Below are 21,889 nucleotides of genomic sequence, written 5' to 3'. Positions count from 1 at the left end.
GGTCTGTGCCTGCTTACAGGAGTAATACAGAGAGTAATACGGGTCTGTGCCTGCTTACAGGAGTAATACAGAGAGTAATATGGGTCTTTGCCTGCTTGCATGAGTAATACAGAGATTAATATTTGGTCTGTGCCTGCTTACAGGAGTAATACGGGTCTGTGCCTGCTTACTGGAGTAATACAGAGAGTAATACGGGTCTGTGCCTGCTTACAGGAGTAATACGGGTCTGTGCCTGCTTACAGGAGTAATACAGAGATTAATATTTGGTCTGTGCCTGCTTACAGGAGTAATACAGAGAGTAATATGGGTCTTTGCCTGCTTGCATGAGTAATACAGAGATTAATATTTGGTCTGTGCCTGCTTAAAGGAGTAATACACAGAGTAATATGGGTCTGTGCCTGCTTACAGGAGTAATACAGAGAGTAATATGGGTCTGTGCCTGCTTACAGGAGTAATGCAGAGAGTAATACGGGTCTGCGCCTGCTTACAGGAGTAATACAGAGAGTAATATGGGTCTTTGCCTGCATGCATGAGTAATACAGAGATTAATATTTGGTCTGTGCCTGCTTACAGGAGTAATACAGAGAGTGATACGGGTCTGTGCCTGCTTACAGGAGTAATACAGAGAGTAATACGGGTCTGTGCCTGCTTACAGGAGTAATACAGAGAGTAATACGGGTCTGTGCCTGCTTACAGGAGTAATACAGAGAGTAATATGGGTCTTTGCCTGCTTGCATGAGTAATACAGAGATTAATATTTGGTCTGTGCCTGCTTACAGGAGTAATACGGGTCTGTGCCTGCTTACAGGAGTAATACAGAGAGTAATAGGGGTCTGTGCCTGCTTACAGGAGTAATGCAGAGAGTAATACAGGTCTGTGCCTGCTTACAGGAGTAATACAGAGAGTAATACGGGTCTGTGCCTGCTTACAGGAGTACTACAGAGAGTAATAGGGGTCTGTGCCTGCTTACAGGAGTAATACGAGTCTGTGCCTGCTTACAGGAGTAATATAGAGAGTAGTACGGGTCTGTGCCTGCTTACAGGAGTAATACAGAGTACTACGGGTCTGTGCCTGCTTACAGGAGTAATACAGAGAGTACTACGGGTCTGTGCCTGCGTACAGGAGTAATACAGAGAGTAATATGGGTCTCTGCCTGTTTACAGGAGTACTACAGAGAGTAATAGGGGTCTGTGCCTGCTTACAGGAGTAATACAGAGAGTAATAGGGGTCTGTGCCTGCTTACAGGAGTACTACAGAGAGTAATAGGGGTCTGTGCCGTTATGATTGGCTATGATATATGATTTTCCCTGTAAAGTGCTGCAGAGTATGTGGGAGATATGTAAATAGCTGGTAATGAATATATATATAACCCGGGATGTATGTCTGCAGGCTGTTGGTCACAGGTTACGAGTAGCACAAGAGACCCAGACGCCATCTTTCTTGCACCCCACTCCTGACTCTTGCCGCGTCCATCCCGCTCATCCGCGCAAGCATCCGGCATGTCCGCCTCGTGGCCACTGAGATGAGTGAGAATCACAAGTGTTTCTTTTAATTGAGGCCCAGAGCCAGCTTCCTGGCAGTGGAGTGTGCGCCTGTAATGACGCGCATCCAGCTGTCTTGTAGTTCATTACCCTCGGTGCCAGAGCACAGACTCCGCTAGCCCAGGGCAGCCCTGGCAAGACTCTAAAAGATGAGTTAACAACATAAAAATCTCAGTGAAAAGGTCATCTCCGTGCCGCTGCCAGTCTGCGTGTCGCTGGTGGTGTGTGTGCCGCTGCCAGTCTGCGTGTCGCTGGTGGTGTGTGTGCCGCTGCCAGTCTGCGTGTCACTGGTGGTGTGTGTGCCGCTGCCAGTCTGCGTGTCACTGGTGGTGTGTGTGCCGCTGCCAGTCTGCGTGTCGCTGGTGGTGTGTACATATTAGTGTCAGCTGAGACTCTGCCTTGTACCCTTTATCACAGTGTGTAATCTGCCAATAGCTGTGTATGATTGTCATTTTAGGGAGTGACTGGATTAGGAATGTCCTTATAACTTGTCTTTGCACAAATAAATTGAAGTGGAATTTGGGGTTTATTTACTTTCGTGAACCACCGCTTCCCCGCGTGCTTACACACCTAAGTGTAAAAGGACAATGCTTTTATCCGCTCAGCATTCCGTGTTTTCCTGTTACCAGCCGTTCCGGCGTAGCCACCGCTTCATAACTAAACCCTTGTGCTCGTATCACAGTCCTGCCGGCCGCAGGCCGAGCTGTTGCCGTACTGCATTTTCTGTGACGGTGCTCATTGAAGAATGGGATTGATGAGGGTTGTAGTTCTTCAGCAGGTGGCGCACTGAGGGTTCTACGCTGATTTTGTGTCTGTACTGAGCGCCTTGTCTGTGTACTTCATCGTTGTGTTAATTTCAGTGTTCGGCGATGTGCACTCTGTGTCTCTTTAATATCTCTCCCGTCCGTTTGTTGATGGTTAAAGAAAGAAGGGACTAGTAGTGATAACATAGGTCTCAATTTAGTTTGAAGCAAATTAAATAACGCAGGAAAGGAGGTCCTGACGCTATTCAATTCAGAGTGCTGTTTAGTCCGATTAGTGGTTTTCTCCTCGCAGAAATCCGACCAAACTAGTGCCGCAATGGTGTTTTGTGCTCTAGCGCAGTGCTAACGGCATCACGGCGACGCACTAATGTCAGAGAATGCCCGTTCTCAAGCCTAAACACCCGAAGTATGGGCATTCTCCGACAAAGCAGTGCGCTGAATTGAATAGCCCCGGGACCACCTGCTTGGCACTATTCAGTTTGCGTTCAATTGAATCAGGGTTTCCCAACCTGGGTATTTAAAGCACACTAACAGTCAGGGTTTTAAGGATATCCATGTTTGAGCACAGATGGTTAAATCAAAGTAACAGAGGTATTATTTAAGTCAACTGTGCTATCCTTAAAAACTGGAGAGTTAGTGTACCTTTAGGACTGAGGTTGGGAAACTCTGATTTGCAGAGAGGCACAATGTTAGAGCTTATGGCGGTCTTGCGTAGATGGAGAAAGCAGAGGGTGCCCTCTTGTACCCCCGCCCCTATATCATTCTCCCTGGTATAGTCTAACCTTATCTGTTGTCATTCTTAAAGAGAGGAAACCTACACACATTTGCCTGAAGGTTAAGCTTCTCTATAAGGTCTGTAAGGTCTTCTCTATAAGGTCTATGAGGATAAGCTTCTCTATAAGGTCTGTAAGGTCTTCTCTATAAGGTCTATGAGGATAAGCTTCTCTATAAGGTCTGTAAGGTCTTCTCTATAAGGTCTATGAGGATAAGCTTCTCTATAAGGTCTTCTCTATAAGGTCTATGAGGATAAGCTGTATAAGGTCTGTAAGGTCTTCTCTATAAGGTCTATAAGGATAAGCTTCTCTATAAGCGGAGTTCCCCTGTAAGTGGGGAGACTGGGGAATGGAGGATAGACTGCAGAAGAGACACTGGTGCACAAGCCGTTGCTCGCTGATGCGAAGTCTAACTGTACACTGTTGTCATTTCAGGCTCCGAATAAGCCCAGCTGCTCGACACATCTTGAACACACATGGTGTGGACCCAAAAGCTGTCCTTCCCTCCGGCCCCCGTGGGATTATCACGAAGGAGTAAGTGCTGTTCTGCAATTTGGTGTGCGAGTCGGATGAAGGGAACCATGACCTAACCATAATGTATATACAGACTGGCCCTCTGTGTGAGGCTACGTTCATGCCTCAGTCCGTGGTTCCTCTGCAGTGTCACAGCCTGGCCAGTGAGCGATGTACTGTTTGTAATTAAATGTGTTTGTGCAAAAGAGTATTCCTAACCGCATCTGCTCCGCGGGTAATGTGTTCTGTAACATTGCTGTCACCACTCGTTTGGATAGTGACCGTTTCATTTGTTCCGAAAAGAACCCCTTAGTTCCCTCCTGACCAGAGGCGTCCCCCATTCAGCTGATCTAATTCTTTTTTTTTTTTCTTTCATCCCCTCAATTTGACATGATTATAAAGAAAAATAAAATAATAGTGAATATTTGCATCCCACACACAAGAACGAGTGTCATCGGAGCTAAGGGTTGGTCTGTGGCTACAGACACCATGTTTTAGCACATACAAGCTCGCAGCTGGCGGCAAATACACGCCCGGAAAACGGCCATGACACGCCTGTGTGTTTCCAACCACTCCCCGTAAACTCCAAGATATCACCTCCAAACATTCACTTCATGTCAATCACTTAGCGGTGAGATCCTTAGTGCAAACAAGATCGCAGCAGCACCTTGGTGCATGCGCATTGTTATTGCAGCACATGCGCAGCCTACCAATAATTGCTCCATTGCATGATAATCGCCATTGCGTACAAACCTGAATTAGGCCCAGTGTTCTGACAAGTGGCCTAAGCAGAGCTGTTATCTTGCACTCACACCATGGGGGTCATTCCGACCCGAACGCTCGCTGCAGATTCTCGCAGCGATCGGGTCGGGACTGCGCATGCGTCGTCGCAGCAGTGCGCCGGCGCATGGCAGCCGTCGTTGCCTAGCGATCGCCTCTGAGGCAGAGGCGGTCGCTGGGCGGGAGGGGGATGGGGCGCGGTCCGGCCAACGCAGGCGTGGCTGGACCGTTGGGGGCGGGCCGCGGCGGCTGCGTGTCATCACACGCAGCCGCTGCTGGCCGGGGAGCGACGAGTAGCTCCCAGCCAGCACGCTAAAGCTGCGCTGGTCGGGAGCTACTCTTGAAGTGCAAAGGCAACGCCGCTGTGCGATGCCTTCGCACTTCTGCGGGGGGGGGCAGCACTGACATGCGAGGCAGACTAGCCCTGTGCTGGGCGTCCCCCCGCATGTTAGTGTGAATGATCGTAGCTGTGCTAAATTTAGCACAGTTACGATCAACTCAGAATGACCCCCAATAGGTCACTGATGGGCAACGAGCAGGTGTCGGGTCCCACACCTGCAGCCTCAGCTCCTTCCTTGGCTGTTGCTCTTTCTTTTTCTGCTTTATTTCCTGCCAAGTTTAAACCAGAGCCCTGTCTCTTCCTGAAATATGGGGTGGTGCTCTGCGGGTCACAAAACTGAGAAGAAGGCCAACTTAAACTTATTGCCGGAGCATCTGCCTTCCGCATCATGTGACATCCTCTTCATCACCTGACCGCCTCCACATCATGTGACATCCTCTTCATCACCTGACAGCCTCCGCACCAATGTCCTATCCATGGAAGAACATTTACCAGCTGAATATGCCCATAAAAAAAGACATTCGCGTGTGATGTTTAAACTTTTGCATTAAGAACTATTCCAATGATCGCGGGGACGGCAAAACCGTGTTTCTAATAATACGCTGGATTTTCTTCTTGCCACCAAATAATACGTCATGCTATTAACTAGTGTTTGGCCAAGCCATCGAGTCTGATGATGTTTCACAGTTACAGACAATGTTTATATATCCCTGATAATGGAGTTATAATACATTTGTGCTATTGTGGTGTTTTTGTTGTTCCCCTAGTAGCGGCTCGGACATACAGCGGTTTCCACTTTGCAATTAGTCTTATCCGCATTGATCGGCTGGCGAACGCAGCTCATCCGGCACTGTGAACCCTTAGCGGAAGAGGTGCCGATAGTACACATGATACGTGTGAACAGGCATGAGCTTATATCCGTCTTCAGTCTAGCATTGAATGTGAAGCCCTAGTTGCGGTTTCGGTTAAGCTTCGGTGCGCCATGTTCTGATCACTGCTTGGGCTAAGCACACGTCATTATCTATGTACCTCCTGGTCAGTAGCCCTTCAGAAGTGGTCATCCTATCGCATGTGGCTTCCGCTTTCCTGGCAGCATGTCCTGAATGATATAAAGGCATTGGTGAAAAGACAGAAATAAGCCAGGACGATAAAGCTATTATCTTTGCACAATTAGCATGAGGCCATGGCCAGACCAATAAATGACAGTCTTTCATACGATGTACGTATTCTACAGTATAAATAACGGTGAAGTCACCGCTTCCATCTTCACACGTCTGGGAGGAGCCGGCCACTTCGCTCTAGCGCTGACAGATTGCTCTGTATTTTTACATTTTGTCTTTTTTCATGGCTGAACCTCGTTGTGCTGTTAATGTGCGGTTAACGTCCCCAGGAAAGTAATGATGGAAGTGATATTTTATGTGATATATTATGAAACCCAGCTTAAAATAACTTTTAATTATAGCGCGGTGAATCTTCTGTCACTTTCCCATGCACAGTTTCTGCTGGATGCCTAACGCCATGAGCGGCAAACATTCCTGAGTGAGAACTGGGTGTGCGGTGCTGTGCAGATAGGAACGCTTAGTGAGAATAACAAAGTTACCAGCGGCCCCCGTAACAAATCACCAGTGACGTCACCTCTAGTCGGGGTTCTTGTAGCCCTTCTGCTGCTGAGCCTAAAACTGCTTCACCCCCAATCAGCAGCACCATCCAGCATTGCCCGCCCTGGTCATACAACACATTCAGGTGGCACACTGACCGTATGTAACAGGCTACTCATCATGCTAATGTGCTCTGTACTGAAATGTCAATGAGTATACCTGCATCAATATGGAACAATATACAGGCAGTACTCAAGGGCAGAGCCGCAGCGTGTACATCCTCCACAGGGTCAAGTGGTGAACACAGGGGCAGTAAATGGCTGGTAATGTGTACAGTAAGGAGCACAGGGGCAGTAATGGCTGGTAATGTGTACAGTAAGGAGCACAGGGGCAGTAATGGCTGGTAATGTGTACAGTAAGGAGTACAGGGGCAGTAAATGGCTGGTAATGTGTACAGTAAAGAGCACAGGGGCGGTAATGGCTGGGAATGTGTACAGTAAGGAGCACAGGGGCAGTAATGGCTGGTAATGTGTACAGTAAGGAGCACAGGGGCAGTAATGGCTGGTAATGTGTACAGTAAGGAGCACAGGGGCAGTAATGGCTGGTAATGTGTGCAGTAAGGAGCACAGGGGCAGTAATGGCTGGTAATGTGTACAGTAAGGAGCACAGGGGCGGTAATGGCTGGTAATGTGTACAGTAAGGAGCACAGGGGCAGTAATGGCTGGTAATGTGTACAGTAAGGGGCACAGGGGCAGTAATGGCTGGTAATGTGTACAGTAAGGAGCACAGGGGCGTAATGGCTGTAAGGAGCACAGGGGCAGTAATGGCTGGTAATGTGTACAGTAATAAGCACAAGGGCAGTAATGGCTGGTAATGTGTACAGTAAGGAGTACAGGGGCGGTAATGGCTGGTAATGTGTACAGTAAGGAGTACAGGGGCGGTAATGGCTGGTAATGTGTACAGTAAGGAGCACAGGGGCGGTAATGGCTGGTAATGTGTATAGTAAGGTGCACAGGGGCGGTAATGGCTGGTAATGTGTACAGTAAGGAGCACAGGGGCAGTAATGGCTGGTAATGTGTACAGTAAGGAGCACAGGGGCGGTAATGGCTGGTAATGTGTACAGTAAGGAGCACAGGGGCAGTAATGGCTGGTAATGTGTACAGTAAGGAGCACAGGGGCGGTAATGGCTGGTAATGTGTACAGTAAGGAGCACAGGGGCAGTAATGGCTGGTAATGTGTACAGTAAGGAGCACAGTGGCGGTAATGGCTGGTAATGTGTACAGTAAGGAGCACAGGGGCGGTAATGGCTGGTAATGTGTACAGTAAGGAGCACAGGGGCGGTAATGGCTGGTAATGTGTACAGTAAGGAGCACAGGGGCGGTAATGACTGGTAATGTGTACAGTAAGGAGCACAGGGGCGGTAATGGCTGGTAATGTGTACAGTAAGGGGCACAGGGGCAGTAATGGCTGGTAATGTGTACAGTAAGGGGCACAGGGGCAGTAATGGCTGGTAATGTGTACAGTAAGGAGCACAGGGGCGGTAATGGCTGTAAGGAGCACAGGGGCAGTAATGGCTGGTAATGTGTACAGTAATAAGCACAAGGGCAGTAATGGCTGGTAATGTGTACAGTAAGGAGTACAGGGGCGGTAATGGCTGGTAATGTGTACAGTAAGGAGTACAGTGGCGGTAATGGCTGGTAATGTGTACAGTAAGGAGCACATGGGCGGTAATGGCTGGTAATGTGTATAGTAAGGTGCACAGGGGCGGTAATGGCTGGTAATGTGTACAGTAAGGAGCACAGGGGCGGTAATGGCTGGTAATGTGTACAGTAAGGAGCACAGGGGCAGTAATGGCTGGTAATGTGTACAGTAAGGAGCACAGGGGCAGTAATGGCTGGTAATGTGTACAGTAAGGAGCACAGGGGCAGTAATGGCTGGTAATGTGTACAGTAAGGAGCACAGGGGCGATAATGGCTGGTAATGTGTACAGTAAGGAGCACAGGGGCAGTAATGGCTGGTAATGTGTACAGTAATAAGCACAAGGGCAGTAATGGCTGGTAATGTGTACAGTAAGGAGTACAGGGGTAGTAATGGCTGGTAATGTGTACAGTAAGGAGTACAGGGGCGGTAATGGCTGGTAATGTGTACAGTAAGGAGTACAGGGGCGGTAATGGCTGGTAATGTGTACAGTAAGGAACACAGGGGCAGTAATGGCTGGTAATGTGTACAGTAAGGAACACAGGGGCAGTAATGGCTGGTAATGTGTACAGTAAGGAGTACAGGGGCGGTAATGGCTGGTAATGTGTATAGTAAGGAGCACAGGGGCAGTAATGGCTGGTAATGTGTACAGTAAGGAGCACAGGGGCAGTAATGGCTGGTAATGTGTACAGTAAGGAGCACAGGGGCAGTAATGGCTGGTAATGTGTACAGTAAGGAGCACAGGGGCGGTAATGACTGGTAATGTGTACAGTAAGGAGCATAGGGGCGGTAATGGCTGGTAATGTGTACAGTAAGGAGCACAGGGGCGGTAATGGCTGGTAATGTGTACCGTAAGGAGCACAGGGGCAGTAATGGCTGGTAATGTGTACAGTAAGGAGCACAGGGGCAGTAATGGCTGGTAATGTGTACAGTAAGGAGCACAGGGGCAGTAATGACTGGTAATGTGTACAGTAAGGAGCACAGGGGCAGTAATGGCTGGTAATGTGTACAGTAAGGAGCACAGGGGCAGTAATGACTGGTAATGTGTACAGTAAGGAGCACAGGGGCAGTAATGGCTGGTAATGTGTACAGTAAGGAGCACAGGGGCAGTAATGGCTGGTAATGTGTACAGTAATAAGCACAGGGGCGGTAATGGCTGGTAATGTGTACAGTAAGGAGTACAGGGGCGGTAATGGCTGGTAATGTGTACAGTAAGGAGCACAGGGGCAGTAATGGCTGGTAATGTGTACAGTAAGGAGCACAGGGGCAGTAATGGCTGGTAATGTGTACAGTAAGGAGCACAGGGGCAGTAATGGCTGGTAATGTGTACAGTAAGGAGCACAGGGGCAGTAATAGCTGGTAATGTGTACAGTAAGGAGCACAGGGGCAGTAATGACTGGTAATGTGTACAGTAAGGAGCACAGGGGCATTAATGGCTGGTAATGTGTACAGTAAGGAGCACAGGGGCAGTAATGGCTGGTAATGTGTACAGTAAGGAGCACAGGGGCAGTAATGGCTGGTAATGTGTACAGTAAGGAGCACAGGGGCGGTAATGACTGGTAATGTGTACAGTAATAAGCACAGGGGCGGTAATGGCTGGTAATGTGTACAGTAAGGAGCACAGGGGCAGTAATGGCTGGTAATGTGTACAGTAATAAGCACAGGGGCGGTAATGGCTGGTAATGTGTACAGTAAGGAGTACAGGGGCAGTAATGGCTGGTAATGTGTACAGTAAGGAGCACAGGGGCAGTAATGGCTGGTAATGTGTACAGTAAGGAGCACAGGGGCAGTAATGGCTGGTAATGTGTACAGTAAGGAGCACAGGGGCAGTAATGGCTGGTAATGTGTACAGTAAGGAGCACAGGGGCGGTAATGGCTGGTAATGTGTACAGTAAGGAGCACAGGGGCGGTAATGGCTGGTAATGTGTACAGTAAGGAGCACAGGGGCGGTAATGGCTGGTAATGTGTATAGTAAAGAGCACAGGGGTGGTAATGGCTGGTAATGTGTATAGTAAAGAGCACAGGGGCGGTAATGGCTGGTGATGTGTACAGTAAGGAGTACAGGGGCAGTAATGGCTGGTAATGTGTACAGTAAGGAGCACAGGGGCAGTAATGGCTGGTAATGTGTACAGTAAGGAGCACAGGGGCAGTAATGGCTGGTAATGTGTACAGTAAGGAGCACAGGGGCAGTAATGGCTGGTAATGTGTACAGTAAGGAGCACAGGGGCAGTAATGGCTGGTAATGTGTACAGTAAGGAGCACAGGGGCGGTAATGGCTGGTAATGTGTACAGTAAGGAGCACAGGGGCGGTAATGGCTGGTAATGTGTACAGTAAGGAGCACAGGGGCGGTAATGGCTGGTAATGTGTATAGTAAAGAGCACAGGGGTGGTAATGGCTGGTAATGTGTATAGTAAAGAGCACAGGGGCGGTAATGGCTGGTGATGTGTACAGTAAGGAGCACAGGGGCGGTAATGGCTGGTAATGTGTACAGTAAGGAGCACAGGGGCGGTAATGGCTGGTAATGTGTACAGTAAGGAGCACCGGGGCGGTAATGGCTGGTAATGTGTACAGTAAGGAGCACAGGGGCGGTAATGGCTGGTAATGTGTACAGTAAGGAGCACAGGGGCGGTAATGGCTGGTAATGTGTACAGTAAGGAGCACCGGGGCGGTAATGGCTGGTAATGTGTACAGTAAGGAGTACCGGGGCGGTAATGGCTGGTAATGTGTACAGTAAGGAGCACAGGGGCGGTAATGGCTGGTAATGTGTACAGTAAGGAGCACAGGGGCGGTAATGGCTGGTAATGTGTACAGTAAGGAGCACAGGGGCGGTAATGGCTGGTAATGTGTACAGTAAGGAGCACAGGGGCGGTAATGGCTGGTAATGTGTACAGTAAGGAGCACAGGGGTGGTAATGACTGGTAATGTGTACAGTAAGGAGCACAGGGGCGGTAATGGCTGGTAATGTGTACAGTAAGGAGCACAGGGGCAGTAATGGCTGGTAATGTGTACAGTAAGAAGCACAGGGGCGGTAATGGTTGGTAATGTGTACAGTAAGGAGCACAGGGGCGGTAATGACTGGTAATGTGTACAGTAAGGAGCACAGGGGCGGTAATGGCTGGTAATGTGTACAGTAAGGAGCACAGGGGCGGTAATGACTGGTAATGTGTACAGTAAGGAGCACAGGGGCGGTAATGGCTGGTAATGTGTACAGTAAGGAGCACAGGGGCGGTAATGGCTGGTAATGTGTACAGTAAGGAGCACAGGGGCAGTAATGGCTGGTAATGTGTACAGTAAGGAGCACAGGGGCGGTAATGGCGGGTAATGTGTACAGTAAGGAGCACATTGGTAGCTGTGAGGATACTGTGTGACCTGGGTAACCCTCGGTTCAGGGATCACACAGGGGTCAAATAGAACTAGTTCTATTTGACCCCCTGTCTGCAAGTTGTTCTTCATTTTTTCTTTTTTTACCCCTATTGGAGACTGATGAAGTAAATTTATCGTTTGTATGTGCTTGGATATTCAAGATGGTTTTTCACTTTCAGGCCTTGTTTATATAGACACCTTCCACCCTTTTCCCACTCTTGTTTGGGCTTTGTGATGGGCTTGACACTGCTGCTTGGGATTATTGGTTTTTGCTAGCCCTCTTATTTACTTAATGTTACTTTTCAATAACTTTTTCTGGTGTTCGCTCTTCATGATGAAGCTCTTGTTTTTTGGGAATTCTACGAGAACACTGATAGATGCACAGGGGTTGGGTGGGTTTTGCCACGACTATGCCTGTCAATCTGCATCAGACGACCACGTAAAACCCCGCTATAATACTGCATAGCTGGGGGCAGAGGGTGCTCTGGATCAGTATCGTCTCACCACTCGCAAAAAGGTTCAACTTTGGAGCCCGTTGACTGCTAGTTATTCTCCTTGGATATACTGAAACCCTGCTTATATTTACATAGACTGTATATCTGGGGTTTATGTAGAAGCTCTGTCTGGCTGCTACTGCTGGAATATGTAGTCCTAGGGTAAGGTAATGTGACGTAAGGATACTCCATTCAATATGGGCTTCTAGCAGATAGATCAGTCAGTAACATTCAAGTTGATCGCAGCAGGATTTTTGTTAGCAATTGGGCAAAACCATGTGCACTGCAGGGGAGGCAGATATAACATGTGCAGAGAGAGTTAGATTTGGGTGGGGTGTGTTCAATCTGCAATCTAATTTGCAGTGTAAAAATAAAGCAGCCAGTATTTACCCTGCACAGAAATAAAATAACCCACCCAAATCTAACTCTTTCTGCACATGTTATATCTGCCTCCCCTGCAGTGCACATGGTTTTGCCCAATTGCTATCAAAAATCCTGCTGTGATCAACTTGGAATTACCCCCATTGATCGCATGTCTTACTATTCTGGACATCCCCAGGTCGGGTAATTACCCAACGCACCATTAATTTCTATTGCATTATTGCCTCAAGGTTTTCAAGCCCTGCCGCCAAACAGTCACAAGGCTTAGAGCAATACAACTGATCGCAGATGGTTGCCATAGAAATGTTCTAACAATTTAATTAGAAATTAGTCTTGTGACAATTGCATGTTCTCTACATATTTTGGTTCCTTCCTTTCTATGTTTTCCCCTTCCTGCAAATTAGCTTGTTTGATGTTTCAAAAGAGAATCTTAATTTTAGTGTGTGTGTGTGTGTGTGTGTGTGTGTGTGTGTGTGTGTGTGTGTGTGTGTGTGTAAAATATGTAACACTACTTGTGTTGACCCTCATCACTTTGCTATTTCTATCGCTCTATCTTCTTTTTCTGCATAAACACTGACTAACCCTTTATCTCCCAGACCACCGGAGAGCCATTGCCAGGGATACCCGCGCTCCCCTGTTTCGCCAGCTGAAGGGTTAATGAAGGCACGAGGAATTGTGCAGCATTTGTTTTGCAGATGGGTGCGAGATTCGAGCAGAATAGAAAGCTTTCTAAATTGAGCGCCTCGGGGGTCTAATGTTACTTCCAGATGAATTGCTAATGAGCATGGAAATGTATTTATAGAAGCTGCTAAATGCATATTTCCCATCCTATTTATATGATGGGGCGGTAGGTTATTTACTTGTGCAGCGTAGATTTATTTGTTTTAAAGCGAAGTTGCCGGGAAAGCCCATTTTCATCCTAATTAATAGTGCGGGCACCAAGGACCGTACGTGCAGTGTAAAGTGGTCACCTGGGCAGCTGCCATTCTGTTTCTGTCTCTGTAACAATGTACATCACACACTGGCGGCACTACCTGTACACTATCTGCCCTTCTAGCGACAGTGCCTCGTGCCTCAGTGAGGTCACAAATTGCATGTGAATATATTGGTCCATCTGATCGTAGGTACCTCCCAGGTGTATAGATGAGTCCACCATAACACTGACCTATGCAGTAGCTGGCCATTCTTATATTCCGTTTTGCTACACGTTGTAAGCAGTGTAGCAATAGTAATTGTTCTTACGTTGCAATGGCTCTGTTTTCCTGTTGTGCCTCAGCGTCACATATTGTACATATTGCATTTCCTTTCTATACCGCCAGGACTGACAGCCTGCGACCACTGTGTCCCTGCTCTTGTTTAATTAATGCAACCCGGAGGCTTTGGTGGGTGAGGGTAGAGAGACACTGGACCCAAGCACCTGCCCAGGGGGAGTTGTTCATGTGACCTCATTAAAGTGACACTTGGAAATCAGTGACTGCGCCAGCAGCGTTAACCCTGAATGAGCTGATTATAGTGTTTTCAGTGCTTCGTGCTTATTGGAAACTAAATGAATAAAATACAAAATTATCGTATGCATTAATGGGGAGCTGATGTCAGAGTAGTAAACTGTGTAGGTTCCTATGCAACATACCTGACCAGGAGGGTAGGACCACAGCTGATATCAGTGAGCTGGTGCATATAACATGCCTGACCAGGAGGGTAGGACCACAGCTGATATCAGTGAGCTGGTGCATATAACATACCTGACCAGGAGGGTAGGACCACAGCTGATATCAGTGAGCTGGTGCATATAACATGCCTGATCAAGATGCAGTTTTCCTGTTTGGAAAACATAAATTAAATAGTTACATTTTGTTTCTCAGTTTGGGGAAAAATGTAATGTTTCAAGTGAAGTGACTTTCTGGACTTTGTCACTAGGTCTTCAGAGCTCATTGGTGCAGGATAGTCCTCAGGTGACAGGATACTGGCTATCAGTGCTCATCAGTGCAGGATAGTCCCCAGGTGACAGGATACTGGGTTATCAGAGCTCATCATTGCAGGATAGTCCTCAGGTGACAGGGTACTGGGCTATTGGAGCTCATCAGTGCAGGATAGTCCTCCGGTGACAGGGTACAGGACCATCGTAGCTCATCGGTGCAGGCTAGTCCTCAGGTGACAGGATACTGGACCATCGTAGCTCATCAGTGCAGGATAGTCCCCAGGTGACAGGATACTGGCTATCAGTGCTCATCATTGCAGGATAGTCCTCAGGTGACAGGATACTGGGTTATCAGAGCTCATCAGTGCAGGATAGTCCCCAGGTGACAGGATACTGGCTATCAGTGCTAATCAGTGCAGGATAGTCCTCAGGTGACAGGATACTGGGTTATCAGAGCTCATCAGTGCAGGATAGTCCTCAGGTGACAGGGTACTGGGCTATTGGAGCTCATCAGTGCAGGATAGTCCTCAGGTGACAGGATACTGGGCTATTGGAGCTCACCAGTGCAGTATAGTCCTCAGGTGACAGGATACTGGGCTATTGGAGCTCATCAGTGCAGGATAGTCCTCAGGTGACAGGATACTGGGCTATTGGAGCTCACCAGTGCAGTATAGTCCTCAGGTGACAGGATACTAGGCTGTCGGAGCTCATCAGTGCAGGATAGTTCTCAGGTGACAGGATACTGGGCTATCAGAGCTCATCAGTGCAGGATAGTTCTCAGGTGACAGGATACTGGGCTATCAGAGCTCATCAGTGCAGGATAGTCCTCAGGTGACAGGATACTGGGCTATCAGAGCTCATCAGTGCAGGATAGTTCTCAGGTGACAGGATACTGGGCTATCAGAGCTCATCAGTGCAGGATAGTCCTCAGGTGACAGGGTACTGGACCATCGTAGCTCATCGGTGCAGGATAGTCCTCAGGTGACAGGATACTGGGCTATCGGAGCTCATCAGTGCAGGATAGTCCTCAGGTGACAGGATACTGGACTATCGGAGCTCATCAGTGCAGGATAGTCCTCAGGTGACAGGATACTGGGTTATCAGAGCTCATCAGTGCAGGATATTCCTCAGGTGACAGGATTCTGGGCTATCGGAGCTCATCAGTGCAGCATAGTCCTCAGGTGACAGGATTCTGGGCTATCGGAGCTCATCGGTGGAGGATACTGGGCTATCAGAGCTCATCAGTGCAGGATAGTCCTCAGGTGACAGGATACTGGACTATCGGAGCTCATCAGTGCAGTATAGTCCTCAGGTGACAGGATACTGGGCTATCAGAGCTCATCAGTGCAGGATAGTACTCAGGTGACAGGATACTGGGTTATCAGAGCTCATCAGTGCAGGATAGTCCCCAGGTGACAGGATACTGGGCTATGAGTGCAGGATAGTCCTCAGGTGACAAGATACTGGCTATCGGAGCTCATCAGTGCAGGATAGTTCTCAGGTGACAGGATACTGGGTATCAGAGCTCATCAGTGCAGGATAGTCCTCAGGTGACAGGGTACTGGACCATCGTAGCTCATCGGTGCAGGCAAGTCCTCAGGTGACAGGATACTGGACCATCGTAGCTCATCGGTGCAGGATAGTCCTCAGGTGACAGGATACTTGGCTATCAGAGCTCATCGGTGCAGGATAGTCCTCAGGTGACAGGATACTGGGCTATCAGCTCATCAGTGCAGGATAGTCCTCAGGTGACAGGATACTGGGCTATCAGTGCAGGATAGTCCTCAGGTGACAGGATACTGGGCTATCGGAGCTCATCAGTGCAGGATAGTCCTCAGGTGACAGGATACTGGGCTATCAGTGCTCATCAGTGCAGGATAGTCCTCAGGTGACAGGATACAAGGCTATCAGAGCTCATCAGTGCAGGATAGTTCTCAGGTGACAGGATACTGGGCTATCAGAGCTCATCAGTGCAGGATAGTCCTCAGGTGACAGGGTACTGGACCATCGTAGCTCATCTGTGCAGGCTAGTCCTCAGGTGACAGGATACTGGACCATCGTAGCTCATCGGTGCAGGATAGTCCTCAGGTGACAGGATACTTGGCTTTCAGAGCTCATCGGTGCAGGATAGTCCTCAGGTGACAGGATACTGGGCTATCAGAGCTCATCAGTGCAGGATAGTCCTCAGGTGACAGGATACTGGGCTATCGGAGCTCATCAGTGCAGGATAGTCCTCAGGTGACAGGACACTGGGCTATCAGAGCTCATCAGTGCAGGATAGTCCTCAGGTGACAGGACACTGCGCTATCAGAGCTCATCAGTGCAGGATAGTCCTCAGGTGACAGGATACTGGGCTATCGGAGCTCATCAGTGCAGCATAGTCCTCAGGTGACAGGATTCTGGGCTATCGGAGCTCATTGGTGGAGGATACTGGGCTATCAGAGCTCATCAGTGCAGGATAGTCCTCAGGTGACAGGGTACTGGACCATCGTTGCAGGATAGTCCTCAGGTGACAGGATACTGGACCATCGTAGCTCATCGGTGCATGATCGTCATCAGGTGACAGGATACTGGGCTGTCGGAGTTCATCAGTGTAGGATAGTCCTCAGGTGACAGGATACTGGACCATCATAGCTCATCTGTGCAGGATAGTCCTCAGGTGACAGGACACAGGGCTATTGGAGCTCATCAGTGCAGGATAGTCCTCAGGTGACGGGACACTGGACTATTGGAGCTGATCAGTGCAGGATAGTCCTCAGGTGACAGGATACTGGGCTATTGGAGCTCATCAGTGCAGGATTGTCCTCAGGTGACAGGATACTGGGCTATCGGAGCTCATCCGTGCAGGATAGTCCTCAGACCTACCTGTGAAACTCTATAGACAGCCTCCCTCATGCAGTAAATATGGTTAGGGTGAGTTTTAAACTAATCTAGCGACTATTTGCAAATAAGCTCCATCCTGGTCAGTGAGTCCATACCTCACGTGTAAGGTTCCTGTAAACCAACAGATTTCCCAACACTGATCTATTGCGTGTTCTAGCACAAGTGTTTTTTACATGCTAATTGTAGTATATCTTGCAAACCTCAAAGATAGCATTAATAAATCTGGGTTGTGTATGTGAGGAAGCATGCTGGTTCAAAATGTATATCTAAAATAATGAAACCACAAATCACCCAAACATTCCCAATGGTGATCATATAAGCAGAATACAATGTTATTTGTTGTCTGTGTTGGGCTTGGGCGACCTGCCTATAGAGGAACACATTCAGCATTGCACTTCTCTCCTACACCAGCAGATGGCAGTCTGCATTTTCGGGATAATTGACCCTGATCTTTTCATTAACTCTGACAAATGAATTGTGATTTTTACTGTTTAACATCTGAGGACTGATCTGTAAATAATGCAGTAAATTAGCATACCAGGGAATGGGAGAAAGAAAGGGGGGGGGGGGGGATAAAGTAAAGCCGTCCTGGTAACGCGTGGGAAATGTTGAACACCTGGCGCATGTTATGGTTATATATATACTGGGTGCTCTTTAGTGCCTGGGTATTATTTTATATTGGTACTTTCACCCAGAGAATGTGCAGTCTGGGAGTCTCCCTTGTGGGATGGACGGAGCTGGTTAGTACATAGCGTGCGGTCATGTTATTTCTCTATCGTCCTAGTGGATGCTGGGGTTCCTGAAAGGACCATGGGGAATAGCGGCTCCGCAGGAGACAGGGCACAAAAAGTAAAGCTTTTCCAGATCAGGTGGTGTGCACTGGCTCCTCCCCCTATGACCCTCCTCCAGACTCCAGTTAGATTTTTGTGCCCGGCCGAGAAGGGTGCAATCTAGGTGGCTCTCCTAAAGAGCTGCTTAGAAAAAGTTTAGCTAGGTTTTTTATTTTACAGTGATTCCTGCTGGCAACAGGATCACTGCAGCGAGGGACTGAGGGGAGAAGGAGTCAACTCACCTGCGTGCAGGATGGATTGGCTTCTTGGCTACTGGACATCAAGCTCCAGAGGGACGATCACAGGTACAGCCTGGATGGTCACCGGAGCCGCGCCGCCGGCCCCCTTGCAGATGCTGAAGTCAGAAGAGGTCCAGAATCGGCGGCTGAAGACTCCTGCAGTCTTCTAAAGGTAGCGCACAGCACTGCAGCTGTGCGCCATTTTCCTCTCAGCACACTTCACACGCGGTCACTGAGGGTGCAGGGCGCTGGGGGGGGGCGCCCTGGGAGGCAAATGTAACCTATATAAAGGCTAAAAATACCTCACATATAGCCCCCAGAGGCTATATGGAGATATTTAACCCCTGCCTGATTTCTCTAAATAGCGGGAGACGAGCCCGCCAGAAAAGGGGCGGGGCCTATCTCCTCAGCACACGGCGCCATTTCCTCTCACAGCTCCGCTGGTCAGGACGGCCCCCAAGTCTCTCCCCTGCACTGCACTACAGAAACAGGGTAAAACAGAGAGGGGGGGGCAAATTTATGGCGATATTTTGATATAACAAAGCAGCTATAAGGGAGCACTTATTATAAGGCTATCCCTGATATATATATAGCGCTTTTGGTGTGTGCTGGCAAACTCTCCCTCTGTCTCCCCAAAGGGCTAGTGGGTCCTGTCGTCGTTAGGAGCATTCCCTGTGTGTCTGCTGTGTGTCGGTACGTGTGTGTCGACATGTATGAGGACGATATTGGTGTGGAGGCGGAGCAATTGCCAAATATGAGGATGTCACCCCCTAGGGAGTCGACACCAGAATGGATGCCTTTATTTATGGAACTACGGGATAGTGTCAACACGCTAAAGCAGTCGTTTGACGACATGAGGCGGCCGGACAATCAATTAGTGCCTGTCCAGGCGACTCAAACACCGTCAGGGGCTGTGAAACGCCCTTTGCCTCAGTCGGTCGACACAGACCCAGACACAGGCACTGACTCCAGTGGTGACGGTGACGAATCAACCGTATTTTCCAGTAGGGCCACACGTTATATGATTTTGGCAATGAAGGAGGCGATACATTTAGCTGATACTACAGGTACCACTAAACAGGGTATTATGTGGGGTGTGAAAAAACTACCTATAGTTTTTCCTGAATCAGAAGAATTAAATGACGTGTGTAATGAAGCGTGGGTTGCCCCTGATAAAAAGCTGATAATTTCAAAGAAATTATTGGCATTATACCCTTTCCCGCCAGAGGTTAGGGAGCGCTGGGAAACACCTCCTAGGGTGGACAAGGCGCTAACACGCTTATCTAAACAAGTGGCGTTACCCTCTCCTGAGACGGCCGCACTTAAAGATCCATCAGATAGGAGGATGGAAAATATCCAAAAAAGTATATACACACATGCAGGTGTTATACTACGACCAGCTGTAGCGACTGCCTGGATGTGCAGTGCTGGGGTAGTTTGGTCAGAGTCCCTGATTGAAAATATTGATACCCTGGACAGGGACAATATTTTACTGTCGTTAGAACAAATAAAGGATGCATTTCTTTATATGCGTGATGCACAGAGGGATATCTGCACACTGGCATCACGGGTAAGTGCTATGTCCATTTCGGCCAGAAGAGCTTTATGGACGCGACAGTGGACAGGCGATGCGGATTCAAAACGGCATATGGAAGTTTTGCCGTATAAAGGGGAGGAGTTATTTGGAGTCGGTCTATCAGATTTGGTGGCCACGGCTACAGCCGGGAAATCCACCTTTCTACCTCAAGTCACTCCCCAACAGAAAAAGGCACCGACTTTTCAACCGCAGCCCTTTCGTTCCTTTAAAAATAAGAGAGCAAAGGGCTATTCATATCTGCCACGAGGCAGAGGTCGAGGGAAGAGACAGCAACAGGCAGCTCCTTCCCAGGAACAGAAGCCCTCCCCGGCTTCTACAAAAGCCTCAGCATGACGCTGGGGCTTCTCAAGCGGACTCGGGGACGGTGGGCGGTCGTCTCAAAAATTACAGCGCGCAGTGGGCTCACTCGCAGGTAGATCCCTGGATCCTGCAGATAATATCTCAAGGGTACAGGTTGGAATTAGAGACAGATCCACCTCGCCGTTTCCTGAAGTCTGCTTTACCAACGTCCCCCTCCGAAAGGGAGACGGTTTTGGAAGCCATTCACAAGCTGTACTCTCAGCAGGTGATAGTCAAGGTACCTCTTCGACAACAAGGGAAGGGGTATTATTCCACTCTTTTTGTGGTACCGAAGCCGGATGGCTCGGTAAGGCCTATTCTAAATCTGAAGTCCTTGAACCTGTACATAAAGAAGTTCAAGTTCAAGATGGAGTCACTCAGAGCAGTGATAGCGAACCTGGAAGAGGGGGACTTTATGGTATCCTTGGACATCAAGGATGCGTATCTCCACGTTCCAATTTACCCCTCACACCAGGGGTACCTCAGGTTCGTTGTACAAAACTGTCACTATCAGTTTCAGACGCTGCCGTTCGGATTGTCCACGGCACCTCGGGTCTTTACAAAGGTAATGGCCGAGATGATGATTCTTCTTCGAAGAAAAGGCATATTAATTATCCCATACTTGGACGATCTCCTAATAAGGGCAAGGTCCAGAGAACAGCTAGAGATGGGATTAGCACTGTCTCAAGAAGTGCTAAAACAGCACGGGTGGATTCTGAATATTCCAAAATCCCAGTTAATGCCGACAACTCGTCTGCTGTTCCTAGGGATGATTCTGGACACGGTTCAGAAAAAGGTTTTTCTCCCGGAGGAAAAAGCCAAGGAGTTATCCGAGCTTGTCAGGAACCTCCTAAAACCAGGAAAGGTGTCTGTACATCAATGCACAAGAGTCCTGGGAAAAATGGTGGCTTCTTACGAAGCAATTCCATTCGGCAGATTCCACGCAAGAATTTTCCAAAGGGATCTGTTGGACAAATGGTCAGGGTCGCATCTTCAGATGCACCTACGGATAACCCTGTCTCCAAGGACAAGGGTGTCTCTTCTGTGGTGGTTGCAGAGTCCTCATCTATTGGAGGGCCGCAGATTCGGCATACAGGATTGGATCCTGGTGACCACGGACGCCAGCCTGAGAGGCTGGGGAGCAGTCACACAAGGAAGAAACTTCCAGGGAGTATGGACGAGCCTGGAAACGTCTCTTCACATAAACATTCTGGAACTAAGAGCAATATACAATGCTCTAAGCCAGGCAGAACCTCTGCTTCAGGGAAAACCGGTGTTGATCCAGTCGGACAACATCACGGCAGTCGCCCATGTGAACAGACAGGGCGGCACAAGAAGCAGGAGTGCAATGGCAGAAGCTGCAAGGATTCTTCGCTGGGCAGAGAATCATGTGATAGCACTGTCAGCAGTGTTCATCCCGGGAGTGGACAACTGGGAAGCAGACTTCCTCAGCAGACACGATCTTCACCCGGGAGAGTGGGGACTTCATCCAGAAGTTTTCCACATGCTGGTAACCCGTTGGGAAAGACCAATGGTGGACATGATGGCGTCTCGCCTCAACAAAAAACTGGACAGGTATTGCGCCAGGTCAAGAGATCCGCAGGCAATAGCTGTGGACGCGCTGGTAACGCCTTGGGTGTACCAGTCGGTGTATGTGTTTCCTCCTCTGCCTCTCATACCAAAGGTATTGAGAATTATACGGCAAAGAGGCGTAAGAACGATACTAGTGGTTCCGGATTGGCCAAGAAGGACTTGGTACCCGGAACTTCAAGAGATGATCACGGAAGATCCGTGGCCTCTACCTCTAAGGAGGGACTTGCTTCAGCAGGGTCCCTGT

General features: G+C 48.7%; 1 protein-coding gene across 1 annotated transcript in view; it reads left to right on the top strand.

Moving 5' to 3' along the window:
• Positions 1–21,889, top strand: part of PDHX (pyruvate dehydrogenase complex component X) — a 146,230-nt gene that overhangs the window by 97,496 nt on the left and 26,845 nt on the right. Inside the window, exon 5 of the mRNA XM_063946303.1 lies at positions 3,514–3,612. Coding sequence (XP_063802373.1) covers positions 3,514–3,612 — 99 coding nt within the window. The remainder of the gene's footprint in view (positions 1–3,513; positions 3,613–21,889) is intronic.

The sequence above is a fragment of the Pseudophryne corroboree genome, chromosome 11 (genome assembly GCF_028390025.1).
Source record: "Pseudophryne corroboree isolate aPseCor3 chromosome 11, aPseCor3.hap2, whole genome shotgun sequence".
NCBI lineage: Eukaryota > Metazoa > Chordata > Amphibia > Anura > Myobatrachidae > Pseudophryne > Pseudophryne corroboree.
This window is presented reverse-complemented; position numbering and strand designations above follow the sequence as displayed.